We start from the raw sequence: 15,624 nt of genomic DNA, 5'->3' as shown, positions 1-15,624 counted from the left end.
ACGGGATATGTTGGTCATTACTTACGTGGCGTCAGTCTCTTGAAGGGAATAAAATCCCTTTTCAGGTGTGGACAAACCACAAAAATCTGGAAGCATTGAAAACACCCAGGCAGCTCAACCCCAAGCAAGCACGCTGGTCCCAACATTTTCACTTGAAATGAACCTTTATTTTGAAAGTACAACCATGAATACATTGAGATTGGCTGAGCCTCCCTTTGTGCCCCCACCCCCAACTTACAGTGACACAAACCTTCCATCTTATTACACCATGTGAGCTAATTGCAAAACACACCGGCCTCGCAGGTCAATCATGCATAAAGTTTATAAAATTATATCCCGTTCAAAAGCCTAACAGCCCATGGATAAAAGCTGTTCTTCAGCCTGTTGGTACGGCTGGCTATACTTCTATATCTCCTACCCGATGGTAGGAGAGTAGAGATACTGTCCAGGGTGTGAGTCATCCCTGAGAATTTTCCTCACTCTTCCAAGGCAGCGAGCCCTGGAGATGTCATCCATTGGTGTCAGGGGACAGCCCACAATGTCTTGTGCTGTGCTCACCACCCTCTGTAATGCTTTCCTATCTGCAGCTGTCAGACCAGCATACCAAACCACAATACAGTACGAGAGGACGCTCTCTATAGTAGACCGGTAAAAGAGGGTCATTAGCCATTGTTCTACCCTGTTCTTCCGCAAGACCCTGAGAAAGTGAAGTCTCTTTTGGGCCTTTCTGGCCACCTGGGTTGTATTAGCTTTCGAGGTAAGATCTTCGCAGAGGTAGACTCCCATAAATTTAAAGGAAGAAACTCTCTCCACACAGTCCTCCCCAATGTAAAGTGGGGCAGGTTCCTCCTTTTTTTCTCCGGAAGTCTAGCACCATCTCTTTCATCTTGCCGATTTTCAGGTCCAAGTTGTTGTTACAACACCATATGGATAGTTTTTGTACCTCTGCCCTGTATGCTGTTTCATCCCCACCTCTAATAAGACCCACCACGGTAGTATCATCTGCGAATTTAATTATTGCAGTAGATGGGTTGGATGATACAGTCATATGTGTACGAAGAGTACAGATAGGGGCTAAGCACACAGCCCTGTGGCTAGCCGGTGCAAAGCAATTCTAATTCCGCTTTATGCTCAAGCATTTGCCGGGGGGAAAGAACTTCCTGGCAGATGAACTATCTCGCATGCCCCAATATAAGAGCACATGAGCCACCGATTCTAAACCACTTATGGCGGAATCACAATTGGCAGTGCCAGTAACTACCAGAGCCCAAGCTAAATTAAAACTGCAGCTGGATAGCCAAACCAGAATTGAATTCCAGAAAACTTTGGAAATGGATGAATGGTTCCAGAAAAATAGACACGTGTGCACAATGAAGGGCGGACTACCTTGGTTGGGGGTAAAGTTATATATACCAACTACCCTAAAGGTCACATTCATCAGCTTTGCCTTGATACCAAATCAGCAGGGCATTTTGGATTTGTAAAAATATTACACTTAATTAAAAGGCAATTTTGTGGCCATCCATGAAAAAGGACATACAAAATTACATGGCCAGCTGCCCAACTTGCGCTACTGCAAAGAGGTTGCAAGGGAAAACACCCAGACTGTTACAAACAGTGGAAAATCCCTCAGCCCCCTGGAGGGAAATAGCCATGGATTTTATAGTGGAATTACCAGAAAGCAATGGGAATACAGTAATCTGGATGGTCACAGACTTGTTTTCCAAAAGGGTGCACTTCATCCCTTGCCAAAAGATTCCCACTGCAAAAGCGAAACTTTTCATGCAGCATATATACAGATTGCATGGGGCACCACAACGCATCATATCTGATAGGGGAGTGCAATTTATGTTGGCATTTTGGAAGGAACTTTTATCTCTTTTAGGGACCACTCGGACTGACATCTAGTCATCATCCTCAGCGAAATGGTCAAGCTTAGGTACTTGACCAATATTTAAGATGCTTTATTAATTTCCAGCAAACGAATTGGACAGACCTACTCCCTTTTGCAGAAGTTGCCTATAATAATGCAGTCCACTCCAGCACAGGTTACACTGCTTTTCAAATAGCTACCGGTCAAAGTTTCAACCCCATGCCAGAACTAACCCCAAACAAACCGGTAATCCCATCACTGAAAGAATGGATAGAACAATTACAAAACAACTGGCCAGTAGTTAGAAAAGCCCTAGATGAAGCTAGGCAAGCATATAAAGTACAAGTAGATTAAAAAAGAATTGAACCCACACCATTCATTAAAGGTGAAATGGTATATTTGTTTACAAAATACCTAAAATCCTTACAACCCTGTAAAAAACATGGACCAAAATATATAGTACCTTTTCCAATTAAAAGAATCATAAACCCAGTAACAGTAGAATTAGAATTATCCAAAAAATCTTAAGTCAAACACACCCTATTTTTAACTGCAGTTTGCTGAAAAGAGAACAGTCACCATTATGGCCAAAAATCCCCCACCACCACCTCCAATCATGGTGGAAGGAGAACAACACTTCAAAATAAAGGAAATACTAGACTCTAGAAGATATCATGGGACAACTCAATACCTAGTAGCATGGAAACACCTCCCCTCCTCACAAAATGAGTGGGTCCATAAACGTCATGTAAAAGCCCCGAAGCTATTAAAGAAGTTTCATTCAGAGTATCCTAACAAGCAAGACTAACTTTTATACCTGTTTTGTTTTCTTTACAGGTGGATCTCTCTTATTTTTAAGGGGAGCAGGATGTCAGAATCCAGTTATATTTCATTTCTATCTATCTTCTCTGATTTAAAAACCAATCCTTACTATCTCCTGGATTCTGTCATACTAAAAAAGGGAAGGGGGTATGCATGGGGTTTTTACTACTTTCACTTCCTGTATACAATACAAAGCAACCTTTTGTTGATTCACTTCAGGTCTCCTAACCATAACAATACAGCCATCTGCCTTTCATCCTATGCCTCTCTGAAGCTCTTCTCTTTACTGACAGTGAGAGAAAAGGGGAGGGGGAAAGATTCCAACACTGAAATCTGGTCAATGATTGAATGATCATGCCGATGGAGCCAGACTGATGTTATTTTTCCTGAAGTTAACACCTAGAAATCTGCCGGTTTGAATTGCCTGGAAGAACTGTGGGGGGGGGGGCTGCTTGGGAACACTTTAAAAAGTTGAATGGTGGGGTGGAGGGGATCCCCCAGATCCTGTCTAGCATGCCTTCAGTCAATTTCTCTTAATAAAAATTCATGTTGGAAGAAACCATTTCCAAGAGTTCTTTTTTCTTAAGATGTACGTAGATTGAAGTGGGTCCTTACCCATAGGACTAGGCTGAAAATAAAAGTGGGTTATTTCTTTTTTCTGCAGGTCAGATGCCAGTATGAATTTTATTAGCTAGTGGACTGATTGTGCCATGCAGTGCAAATCAAGGGCAATAGACCAAATGATCTGTCAAAACAGAAGTGAAGGTAGAAAGAGGAGAACATACATTTCTAGTATTCCAGAATTATAACTATGACTGAACAGACAGCTGTTGGAAATCTGAATTCCTTTTCTTGTACAGCTCTATTATCACCCTTTTTACCTTGCTTGATAGTTCAACTGGGTCACTCTACAAGTCTTAATAACTGTACCTTAAGATACATTCATCTTTAATAATTGAAAAATTCAGCTACAAAAATAACATAAAATGCCCAATTGGATCTGACTATCATGGAAAAGACTGGATTTATTGGGCATATTTGGAAATTCCATTAAAAAGTTACAGCAACACTTTGCCTCCAAAATATGGAAATTTCTTCATTTTATTTAATAAAAACCTATCTAATCCCTATTTTAGGCCTTTCTTGACATTTATTCACAGCCAACAATTACTCTATCATTCTAAATACAGGAATTGAACCTAAGTCTCAAATTATTTTCCAATGATCAAGTTACTTCAGTCTAATGAACCACCAGCTGCTGCATGTACTAGGGTGAATTAGGGAATGGTCTGTTAAAAGATGATACAGGCCATTCTTTTGTAACAGTCTGAAGTTTCCTTTCCCAGTACATTTTTTTTTTGTTTAACACTTCCATCTTGATTCTGTGTTCTTCTTCAGCCATTTCACATTCTCTTTCTATCTGTTGAATTTTTGCCACATGGACTTCATTCATTTGGATCAGTTGCAGTTGTAAAATAGACATTTGCTGATGGTGTTCCTCTTCATGCATCTTTTTTAAATCACTTTCTTGAGCAGCTTTATTTCTGAAGTTTTTATTTCCAGTTACTCTGACTGCTGAACAGGAAGGCTCAGACTGCGAGGTACCTTCACATACCTGGAAATGTACAAGTCCTTTCTCTTCATCACATGATTCTTTGTTAATAACAGTGAAAGATTCTGGGAAAATAAAAGAAACAATCAAAAACTGTATGAGTTTTTAAATAAAATTTCTCTTACTATAAGATTGAATTCACATTGTGGAAATAATGTATCTGGAAAACCTAGATTCCCATTATCAATATGACTTTTACTGAATGCCCTTGGCAAACCATAAACAGCTGAACTATTTCATATAGTGATCTGTTATGAAGAAAGAGAATTTTATAGGGAGTGTAAGATTTCAATAAAATGATAACCAAAACCATTTCTGTAATATTCCATGAATATTCAGGATACACTAGATGGCAAAATTGTCTACAGCAGGACAATATGAAATTATAAACATATTTTAAGGAAGGCATGCCTCTTCCCCAAAATCCTAAAGGTAATTGGAAAGAAAGATTGTTGTTGATATATGTATATGCATGTAATGTTCACTTCTGAAAATGTTTCACTTCTGGTACATTGCGTAAATATTTCCTACTTTATTTGAGTTCCAAGCTTGGGAATAAGGGTAAAATTCATCTAGTTTACTGAAAAACGAAAAATCCAGAAATTTAAACTTATGTCCAGATTCAGGAAGTTGTCAGTTTTGTAATATTATCCATCCTATGCACTTTGAACTCAATGGACTGCAAGAGGAAGGTACAGGAAATTTGTCCTAGCTTCTCTTTATGTTTGTAGAACTATAGGTAAGTTCCTTTTTCTATTTATGACAAGGAGAAAAACTACCCATTCAAAGATGTACCACTTCAGATAGTTAAACATTAAACATATTTCAATTATATATAACATGCATTCACATTAAGTGATTGATGTGATTTTCCACGCTATATTATTGAAAAAAGGCTGTTTTACTTTTATTAATTGTCCAATTGTAGTATGTTTTCAACAACTTCTTAATAAAACAAAATACTGCTAAAACATTATACAAATTTATACATAGTCATATTTAAATAGTACACTCTGTATTGAAGTTTATTATCTTGTTTCCCCAAAAGTAATACCTACCCCGAAAGTAAGCCCTAGCTTGATTTGGGGGGGGGGGTCTAATATAAGCCCTACCCCCTAAATAAGCCCTAGTTTGGGGATGAGGCATATGCCTAAAAATCAAGCTATGGCGGGGATGGAACTGCCCCACATGCCCCGCATCCGCTTAACCTGCCAGTACGATCGCAGCAGCCAGGCCTCCCATGCCCTAACACTTGTCGCTCCACATGGCTTGTCACACCGGTGCCGCCATTTATGGCAGGAGGCCGCATAGTACTTCAGGCCATTGCCACTATTCGTGGCAGAAGGTGACATGGTGCTTCATGCTGTTGCTGCTGATTGGAGCAGAAAGTCCTACGGTGCTTTGGATTATTTCCGCTGCTCACAGTAGAAGTGTGGCAGAAGCGACATGGTGCTTCATGCCGTTGCTGCTACTCGAAGCAAGAAGCTGTGTAGAGCTTTGGACAGTTTCCACTGCTTGTGGCAAGAGGCCACATAGTGCTTCATGACATTGTTGTCGTTTGCGGCAGGATGCCACATGGCGCTTTGGGCCGTTGCCACTGGGCTGAAGCACGTGGCCCCCTGCTGCAAGCAGCACCAACAGCAACAACAAAAAATTTAAAAACTTACTAAGAAAATAAAGGGGCTATCCTACCCAGCTCCTAAAGACTTGCCAGAAATGTAGTATAAACTCTTAAAAAACTTAATATAGTTAAAATACAAATAGAAATCCCAAATCTCCCTTTCCATCAAGAAAGTTTACTGAATCCTGGTCTCACCCATGTGTATGCTATGACACCAGCCATAATAATGCACTGTCCCCTGCAGTTTTCAGAATCCCTTTTCCTATATTCACGAAGGATTCCACTGTTAATGTTTTTTCTCTCTCTCCTAAAACGTGGTGGTGCTATAGCTAAGACACAATTCAGGACTGATCTTGCTGTTATTGCAGCTATGAACAGTGAGCTATGTCTCAATTATATAGTGAATTGTACATGTGATTTGCTTACACTTTGAAACTGATGTCATTATACAGATACCAGTGGATAAATGCAAATATCCTATCTACTTTTCAATAAAAAAAGATTAATACAGGTCACTAGGTTATGACTGTACCTTGACTGGAAGTTTCAGGCTGATACTCAGAATCTTCTTCTGGTGGAGTCTGTAAAAAATATACTTGCTCTGGTATCATGTTGGTGATCTTCTCTTTTCCTAGGATGTGATTACTTATAAGTGGACTAATACATCTTTTTACCTTATCTCGTCTTTCATGTGCCATTATTTTCTTTGTCCGAGCTTTGATGTTCTCCCAGCATTTCTTCAACTGCTTGAAATCTCGGAGTGATACATTTGGTTGGGAATTATATTCATGAGCAAGGGCCTGCCAGGTTCGTTGTTTCAGTGCAATAGTCCTTGCATCACTCTTTTTACACTCAAGTACATACTTATATTTTTCAACCAATGCCAGCAGCACACTCTTCTCCACTTCAGAGAAGTACTTGGCAGGCTTTATTACTTCACTGTTTTGCATTTTCTGTCAATTCTCTGGTATATCAAAGCAAGCTGAAATTCAATAGGAATGCTTTAGATTTGGAAACATTAATCATTTTAAAGTCTCTACATTTTAATTATAAAATGTAATTTTCACATTTTATATACACAAACATATATGACAGCCAATTTATACACTCAATAACAGGTGAGTTCAAACAAAACTTGGTGTAATTTCAAATAATGTGTAACTTACCGTGCAAGATGTTGTCATAGTCACTTGATCTGTTATTTAAAAATACATGGAAAATATAACATCTCAGTTCCAGTTAGCCACAAAAATGGCATGCCCATCTTCAGAGGCAATATAGCTCTGAATACTAGCAAATGATGGTCATTGTTCTTCATGTCCTAATTACAAGCTTCCAAAGGGCATCTACAGACAGAAACCTGTACTAAAAGGTCTTTCAGGCTAAACTCTTTAACTCTTCTAATAAACAAAATTAAAATATCAGTTATCAAAGAATTGTGGATACCGGTCTGTATTTTTCTTATACTTTATTTTGGAAAAGATACAAATTATGTTACAGAATAGAATATTCTAAAAAAATATATTCACATTTTATAATTTGAGCGAAAAGGGATACATGAAATTCTGAAGCAACTTGAATATTCTGCTATTCGTAATTTTTTAATTTCATTCAAAGGAATTTAGTATTATGAAGATAACAGATAATCAGATTTACAAATTATATTTGTAGATAAAGATGCTCAAGTAAGGTATGTATCTAATGCAACCTACTGCTACAGCAGTGATAAGTTATCACATAGAAAAAACAAATGAATCACAATTGTTTTATATCTATAGTTTCTTGGATAATTAATCAGCCCCGAAACAGAGTTTCAAAAACAAATATCTTCATATATTAAAGTACTTATGAGCAGAATTATTAATATTTACTGTCTTCTTGCTCTCATTACCGACAAGCATGCATGACCTAGTGTTTGTGAAACAGCTGCTGGGAACACAAGACTGTATTCTTGTTCAGTGTGGCAATTTCATTGCAGGAAGAAAGCTTCATGAGGCCAGAAGATGCCTCACAGAGAGTTAGATCATGCTTCTGAAGAAGCAGAAGGTCAACTGAGTATGGTGGACTACAAGGCCTCAAGGCTGGTTTGCATTACAGAACTGGCTGGATGGCCAGGTCTTCATACCACACTTTGGGGTTGGAGTGGTTTTGTCTTCGCATCGCTGGGCTTGGAGTGGTCAAGCAAGGGACATACAGAGAGGGGAAAAATATTTGATCCCTTGCTGATTTTGTATGTTTGCCAACTGAGAAAGAAATGATCAGTCTATAATTTTAATGTTAGGTTTATTTTAACAGTGGGAGACAGAATAACAAAAAAAAAATCCAGAAAAAAGCATTTCAAAAAAGTCAGGGACAAGATTGTAGACTGGAATGGGCTACAAGATTATCAACAACAGCTTGGTGAGAAGATGATAACAGATGGTCTGATTATTCTGCAAATGGAAGAAACACAAAATAATTTTCAATCTCCCTCTATCTGGGGCTCCATGCAAGACCTCACCTCAACGATCATGAGAATGATGAGGAATCAGCCCAGAACTACACGGGAGGTATCTTGTCAATGATCTCAAGGCAGCTGGGACCATAGTCACCAAGAAAACAATTGGTGACACACTATGCTGTGAAGGACTGAAATCCTGCAATGCCCACAAGGTCCCCCTGCTCAAGAAAACACATGTACAGACCTGTCTGAAGTTTGCCAATGAAAATCTAAATGATTCAAAGGAGAACTGGGTGAAAGTGTTGTGGTCAGATCAGACCAAAATTGAGCTCTCTGGCCGTGTTTGGAGGAGGAGGAATGCTGTCTATGACCCCAAGAACACCAACCCCACCGTCAAACATGGAGGTGGAAACATTATGCTTTGGGGGTGTTTTTCTGCTATGGGGATAGGACAACTTCACCACATCCAAGGGGCATTGGACAGGGCCATGTACCATCAAATCTTGGGTGGGAACATCCTTCCCTCGGCCAGGGCATTGAAAAAGGGTCATGGATGGATATTCCAGCATGGCAATGATCCAAAACACATGGCCAAAGCAGCAAGGGAGTGGCTCAAGAGGAAGCACATTAAGATCCTGGAGTGGCCTAGCCAGTGTCCAGACGTTAATCCCATAGAAAATCTGTGGAGGAAGCTGAAGGTTTGAGCTGCCAAATGTCAGTTCGAAACCTTAATGACTTGGAGAGGATCTGCAAAGGGGAGGCGGACAAAATCCCTCTGAGATGTGTGCAAACCTGGTGGCTAGCTACAAGAAAAGTCTGACCTCTACGATTGCCAAAAAGGGTTTTGCCACCAAGTACTAAGTCAGACACTTATTTCACTCATTAAAAGGAAAATCAATTTATAACTTTTTTGAAATGTGTTTTTCTGGATTTTTTGTTGTTGTTATTCTGTCTCTCACTGTTAAAATAAACCTACCATTAAAGTTTATTTATTTATTTAATTAGTTTTCTATACCGCCCTATTCCTGAAGGACTCAGGGCAGTTTACAGGGCAATATTTAAAAGACAATATAAATTAAGATAAAAATAGAATTAAAAATATTAAATTAATAATAGCCCAACAATAAAACAATGTTAAAACTTAAAACTAAAAACCCCCTCAGTCCAGGCCAGATAGATCGAAAAGGCATGTTTTCAGGTCCCGGAGAAACGAGTGCAGGTCGGGAGCAGTCCAGAGTTCCACAGGTAAATCATTCCAAAGGGCAGGCGCGCCCACAGAGAATGCCCTCCCTCTGGGGATCACCCGCCGGCATTCCCTCACCGGCGGCACCCTAAGGAGGCCCTACCTATGGGAGCGCACACGACGATGGGAAGTTGATGCCGGCAGCAGGTGTTCCCTTAGATAGTCTGGACCCAAGCCATTTAGGGCTTTATAGGTCATCACCAGCACCTTGAATCTCACCCGGAGGGCAACTGGAAGCCAATGCAGCTCGCGGAGAAGAGGTGTTACACAGGAGTATTGGGAGACTCCCATCACAACTTGCGCGGCCGCATTCTGCACCACCTGAAGCCTCCGAGTGGTCTTCAAGGGCAGCCCCATGTAGAGAGCGTTGCAGTAGTCTAACCGGAAGGTCACGAGCGCATGAGTGACTGTGCGTAGGGCATCCCGGTCCAAATAGGGGCGCAACTGGTGCACCAGGCGAACCTGGACAAAAGCCCCCCTGGTCACGGCTCCTATATGATATTCCAAACTGAGCCGTGAATCCAGGAGAACACCCAAGTTGCGAGCCCTATCAACGGGGGGTAACACCTCACCCCCCATAGTTAAGTTATTTAAGTTATAAATTGATCATGTTTTTGTCAGTGGGCAAACATACAAAATCAGCAGGAAATCAAATATTTTTTTCTCTCGCAGTATGCCCAGAATACATATGTGCTTTGCTAGATCTCTGCCTGACTACTACCTATTTTAAATACAATGAAGATTTCTACAGACAAAAACATGGCTATACCATAGGTTCATCTGTGGCCCATTTCTACGTGGAAAAGGTAGAAACCAAAGCCTAAACTTCTTCACAGGAATTCTATCTACTCATAGGTATAGATAGGTGGATGATATTTGAATCAAGATTAAAACACAGGAATTAGAAGCCTTCATCAAACAGTTCAACTCTATGGACAGATATATTAAATTCACTTGGAAAGATGTTAAGGAAAATAGTCTGGTCTTCCTCGACTGTGCATTACACATTAAAGAAGACAGATACCTTAACATCAAAGTTTACAGAAAATCCATACACAGAGATCAATATCTATATTTTGATTCTCAGCACCCACTAGAGCACAAAATGGGAATGATCAGAACCCTATACCACCGGGCTGAAAGTTTGCCTACCAGCAAAGATGGAAAAGAAAAAGAACTAAAACATGTCAAGGAAGCCCTCAGAACTTGTGGCTATCCCAACTGGGCCTTCTTCAAATCCAAAAAAAAAAGACCCAGCAGGAGCTTCTCCATAACAGACAAGGAAGAGAACAACAAATGAAGCAATGTTGTCATACCATACACTGCAGGAATATCTTAAACTCAGTATTTTCTACCAACACGCTAAATACACGCTCTAAATTAAAAAATACACTAAGGGAGAAGCTTGCCCACCCCAATAATGAAACACCCAAACACAAACTGAGCAATGTGATATATGCAGTAAAATGCAGATCTAAACATTGGAGAAACAGAATAAGCACTTCATAAATGCATGGCACAACATAGGGGAACAAGCCTATCAGGACAAGATCCAGCAGTCCATCTGCATTTGAAAAACAAAGATCACTCTTTTGAAGACAGCAAAGTCTACATGCTGGACAAAGAGAACTGCTGGTTTGAAAGAGGGATCAAAGAGGCCATCTACACTAAGACTGAACAGCCCTCTCTCAACAGAGGGGGAGATATACAGTACCATCTATCTCCTGTTTACATCACAGTCCTTTCAGCAGTTCCAACGTTTCACACCCAATTGCACTATGCAAGTGTCCCTGAGAGCACAGATAAATCTCCAAGTGGCCTCAATGACTCTCAGAAAGAATGTTAACTACCAGATGACTGCAAGGAATATAAATCCTTCCATCCTCTATGTCACTGCACGTTTTATTTTTGTTCATCAGAAAAGTTTCATTTCTAACTGTACATTTTCCCCTGCTTTCTACACCTGTGGTGATAACTTATCTGGTAACCATAGTGAATCCCATATGACCAGTTGTGTTATGGTTTCAGGCTGTTTTGTGCGCATGTCTAGAAAAAGTTTCTCACAGTTATTGTTTATTGTCTTTTACTTTGCTGTTACTGTCTGTTATGTTAGGATGTAGTCAGCTAGCTCTCTTTATAATATATATTTAGTTTTTATATTTTTGTAATTAAAAGGTATTTAGTAAGATTATGCGTCGTGTTTTATTTCCTTCCTTCATGCACATCATGCATCCTCTGAAGCACGGTCCTTCACCCTCTACTAAGGTGATTTATACCTTGACATTTGGTATCGAGGATGGTTTAATTTGTGTTTTTAGAGATGCATGTTTCTGCGGCTGTTATCAGTCAGTTAGTTCTAGCGAGGCAGCGGTGATTAACTGCTGAAACATGTCAGGAAGGAAGCCACAGATGAAAAGGGAGGCTAGGAGCCTGTCTGTGGGGCATCTCCCTTCAACTTTACAAACTCCGATCGCTTCAGCCACACGCCTTGCAGAAGACGCACCTGCTCCTGTCGACAATGCAAGGTCAGTCACTCCTTTTTCTACTTTTCCAAGCTCCCTGGCAGCTGCTCTTGAAAATGTTCACACTCCAGGGGCTCAAGATGAATTTCAAGGGCTTGGAGCGAAACCTAAAGTTCAGCCGAAGAAAATTCCTTCTGCTCCTTCAAGCCCCAAGCGAACTATGCGAGATAGGGCTATACAAGGCTACTGTGAACAAATTGGGGTTTTTGAAAAGCGTTTGCAGCAGGCAAAGGAATATGTATCAATGGTTCAGCAATATGAGAGGAGTTATGAGCAAGAACCGGCCATATTGCCACACCCACAAGAAGAAGCCATATTGCTTCCTTCTTCCCCAAAGCCAAAGTCACGCCCATCATTGAGTGTCATGCCAGACGAATGGGAACTGGAGGCTCCTATGTCACATGATTATGGGCTGTCCCAAAGGACATACAGAGCCACAGTGATGCCTGAAGCAAATGTTATAGCACCATCTACTGGTGAAGCTGCATTAAGACATGAATTGGAGCTCTCACTCTCGCAACTGTCCATGCAGGAATCTTTGCTCAGAGATACAAGATTTCTGCCGTTCTCTGAGGCTCCAGCCCCTGATGGTGCTAGGATTCCTGTTACTATTGCTTCTCCTGTTAATATTGCTTCTATGCAAGTCCCTCTACCTGGCAGAGCACAGCCATATTTAGCCCACGCGCAATTGCCACCGGGTTCTCATATGCGAAGACCAGTGTCATCTGTAGGTTATGCTGCTGCACCAGCCCCAGCCCCAGCGCCTCCTGCTGGCCAGGGTGGAATAGCAGCTCAAAGACAGTCACAGCCAACACCAATACTACCGGCAGCTTCAATGCAACTGCCGCATGTCCAGGCACAGGCACAAACGCCACTGAGGCCCCCTGCAGGTTATGGTCAGATAGCACAACCTGCACAGCCAGTACCTAAAATTGTATATTCCTCATCAAACACCTTCTATTGTACCACTGGCTGGTGACTCAAAATTAAAGAAGTCAGGACAGAATTACAGGGCATGGGTCAGTGAGGTTGGACTTTTGCTATGCAGAGAAGGTACTCACATGATGGTGTTTTATTCAGTCAAAACATTATCAATGTTATCCAGGGATAAAATAGCAGCAATAATAGGACTTCCGCTGGCGGCGCGGCGCTGAAGACAGCCTCCCCTGGCTGCCCGCGGCTCAGCTGTTTGTTTTTTTGCCTGAAACAGCGCCGATCAGCTGTTCGGGCGAAATTGAAGCCCCCTCCTCGGGAGAAGAGGAGGGGGTGAGGCCCCAGGTAGGGGTAGAGTTCTCCGAGGCCGCCTGAGCTTTGAGCTTGGGCGGCTGAAGGATCGAACTCCCCCGAAGCCTGGGTTGCTCCCAGCTGGCCGTCGTCTCTGCTCCGAACTTCCTGGAGCAGAGCCAGGCGTCTGCGAACCAGCCCTGCCTGATGAAAGGACTATGATTTAAAGGAGCAGGCAGAGCGGTACAAGAGGAAAAGGTGAAGAGGACTATTTTACTGTACTCTCTAACTTGTTGGACTTTTTAAACTTTAATTGAAAGTGCGTCATAATTGAGGATTAAAAGATGGCGGCTAAACCTCCCTCTAAAACTCTTCGGAGTGGAGGATCCTCGCCGGTGCAACAATCATCACTACAGGCATTGCACCCTCCTGAAGTGCTGACATCGAAGGATTTGCGAGATGCCTTGGATAAACATGCCCAGGTACTTTTGGAATCAATTAATCAATCAATTGCTGATAAATTTGCACAGATGGAGGAGAAATTGGAGAAATTTGAGGAAAGAATGGAAGAGAGGATGGAACAGAAGTACAGCGTGATGAAGGTAGACATTTTGACTTCAGTGCATAAAGTGGCGGAATGTGTGGAAGATTTAGATGAAAAAGTGGATGATTTGGCTCAAAGGAATGCTATACTAGAAGTAAAAGCACGGGAGAATGAAATTGAAAGAGGCAAGTTGGAAAGGGAGTTAAGCCATGCCCAACATTACCAGATGCAGTTTGCTGTCAGAATTAGAGGCTTAAAAGAGAATGTTAAAGAAGATTTAAAGCAGCTGATCTCTGAGGCTCTCGAAGGGGTATTGAACCAGCCAGCATCTGAAATAAGAGCAGCTATGGATAAAGTGTTTCGGGTGAATTCATGGATTGCCAGACAGAGAAAGTTGCCTAGAGATGTGGTGGTTTATTTTGCAAAAAGAGAAATTAGAGATCAAGTTATACAAGCTGCCTATGATGTTAAGGTTGTGATTGCTGAACAAGAAGTCTTGGTTTTAAAAGAAATTCCTCCAAGGATTTTAAGGGGAAGAAAGGACTATACATTTCTTGTGCAAGAGCTCAAGCAAAGAGATATAAGGTTCAGATGGGAGATTCCAGAGGGGCTGATGGTGATGTATGAAGGTAAAAGGTATAGGCTGACTACTGTGAAACAAGCACGTGATTTCTACAATAATGTCTTAAAAGCAACCTCATTAACGCTCTTGGAAGCTGGAAAGGGATCTGGAGAAGAAGAACAACAAGAGGAGGAAACAGAGGAAAATGGTGCTGGAGGAGATCAAGCTACAATCTCTTTGGATGATCCTAGAGAGCAAAGAGTGACGCGTGCTGCTTTAAAACGAGCAAAGAAAATAAAAGAACAAGATCAGCAAAAGTCTTCAGATTCTTCACATCGCATTCATAGCCAAGCTGTGGGAGGAGCACGGCCTAAAGTAACCAGTCCTATCAAAGCTGTGGTCCAAGAGCTTTTCGAGGATATACATGGCAACTAAATTTTTAACCTGGAATGTTAATGGACTAAACTCACCGCAGAAGAGGAAGAAAGTTTTTCAATATTTAAAACAATTTAAGATAGATGTTATATGCCTGCAAGAAACGCATATTAGAGTTTTGGATCAAAAGTATTTATTGAACTCGAGGCTGGGTACGCAATTTGTTGCTTCTGCAGAGAATAAGAAAAATGGAGTGGTTGTTTATGTTAAAAGTGCCTTAACAGCGGACCTAATTGAAGCAGATAAGCATGGAAGATATGTTATGATCGAGCTGTTGTTTGAAGGTAAAAAGACGCTTTTAGTTGGATTATATGCTCCAAATCAACAACAAGCTGACTTTTTTAGTTTACTTCATACAAAGCTTACCCAGTTGGATTATAAATCCTTTATTTTTATGGGGGACTGGAATGGAGTTATGGATGTACAGTTGGATAAGGCTGGAGCCTTTAAACGCATTCCAAGTCACGCTAGACTGCCTAAATCTTTTTTTGAAATGAAGGATGACCTGGAATTGCGAGATATTTGGCGTGAGAGACATTTGCGGGAGAAGGATTATACATTTTATTCTGATAGACACCAATCTTTTTCGAGGATTGATTTTATTTTGTTGACTAATGATCTTCTTTTGAGAACTAAAAAGGTGAAAATCTGCGCAAGAATTATCTCTGATCACAGTCCAGTGTGGTTGGAGATTGATAAGGAAAGAGGAGATAGACGCTCATGGCG

General features: G+C 41.0%; 1 protein-coding gene across 3 annotated transcripts in view; it reads right to left on the bottom strand.

The window, feature by feature from the left end:
* Positions 1–3,680: 3,680 nt before the first annotated feature.
* MSANTD3 (Myb/SANT DNA binding domain containing 3) overlaps positions 3,681–15,624 on the bottom strand; it is a 110,741-nt gene continuing 98,797 nt past the window's right edge. For all 3 annotated transcript variants that reach the window (XM_081345348.1, XM_081345349.1, XM_081345347.1), the window contains 2 exons: positions 6,461–6,910; positions 3,681–4,372 (listed from right to left, as the gene is read on the bottom strand). In XM_081345348.1, the coding sequence (XP_081201474.1) occupies positions 3,963–4,372; positions 6,461–6,878 (828 nt within the window). In that variant the 5' untranslated portion in view covers positions 6,879–6,910 and the 3' untranslated portion in view covers positions 3,681–3,962. The remainder of the gene's footprint in view (positions 4,373–6,460; positions 6,911–15,624) is intronic.

The sequence above is a fragment of the Vipera berus genome (assembly GCF_964194415.1).
Source record: "Vipera berus genome assembly, chromosome: Z".
Lineage (NCBI taxonomy): Eukaryota > Metazoa > Chordata > Lepidosauria > Squamata > Viperidae > Vipera > Vipera berus.
The sequence above is the reverse complement of the archived record's forward strand: the minus strand, read 5'-3'. Positions and strand labels throughout refer to the sequence as shown.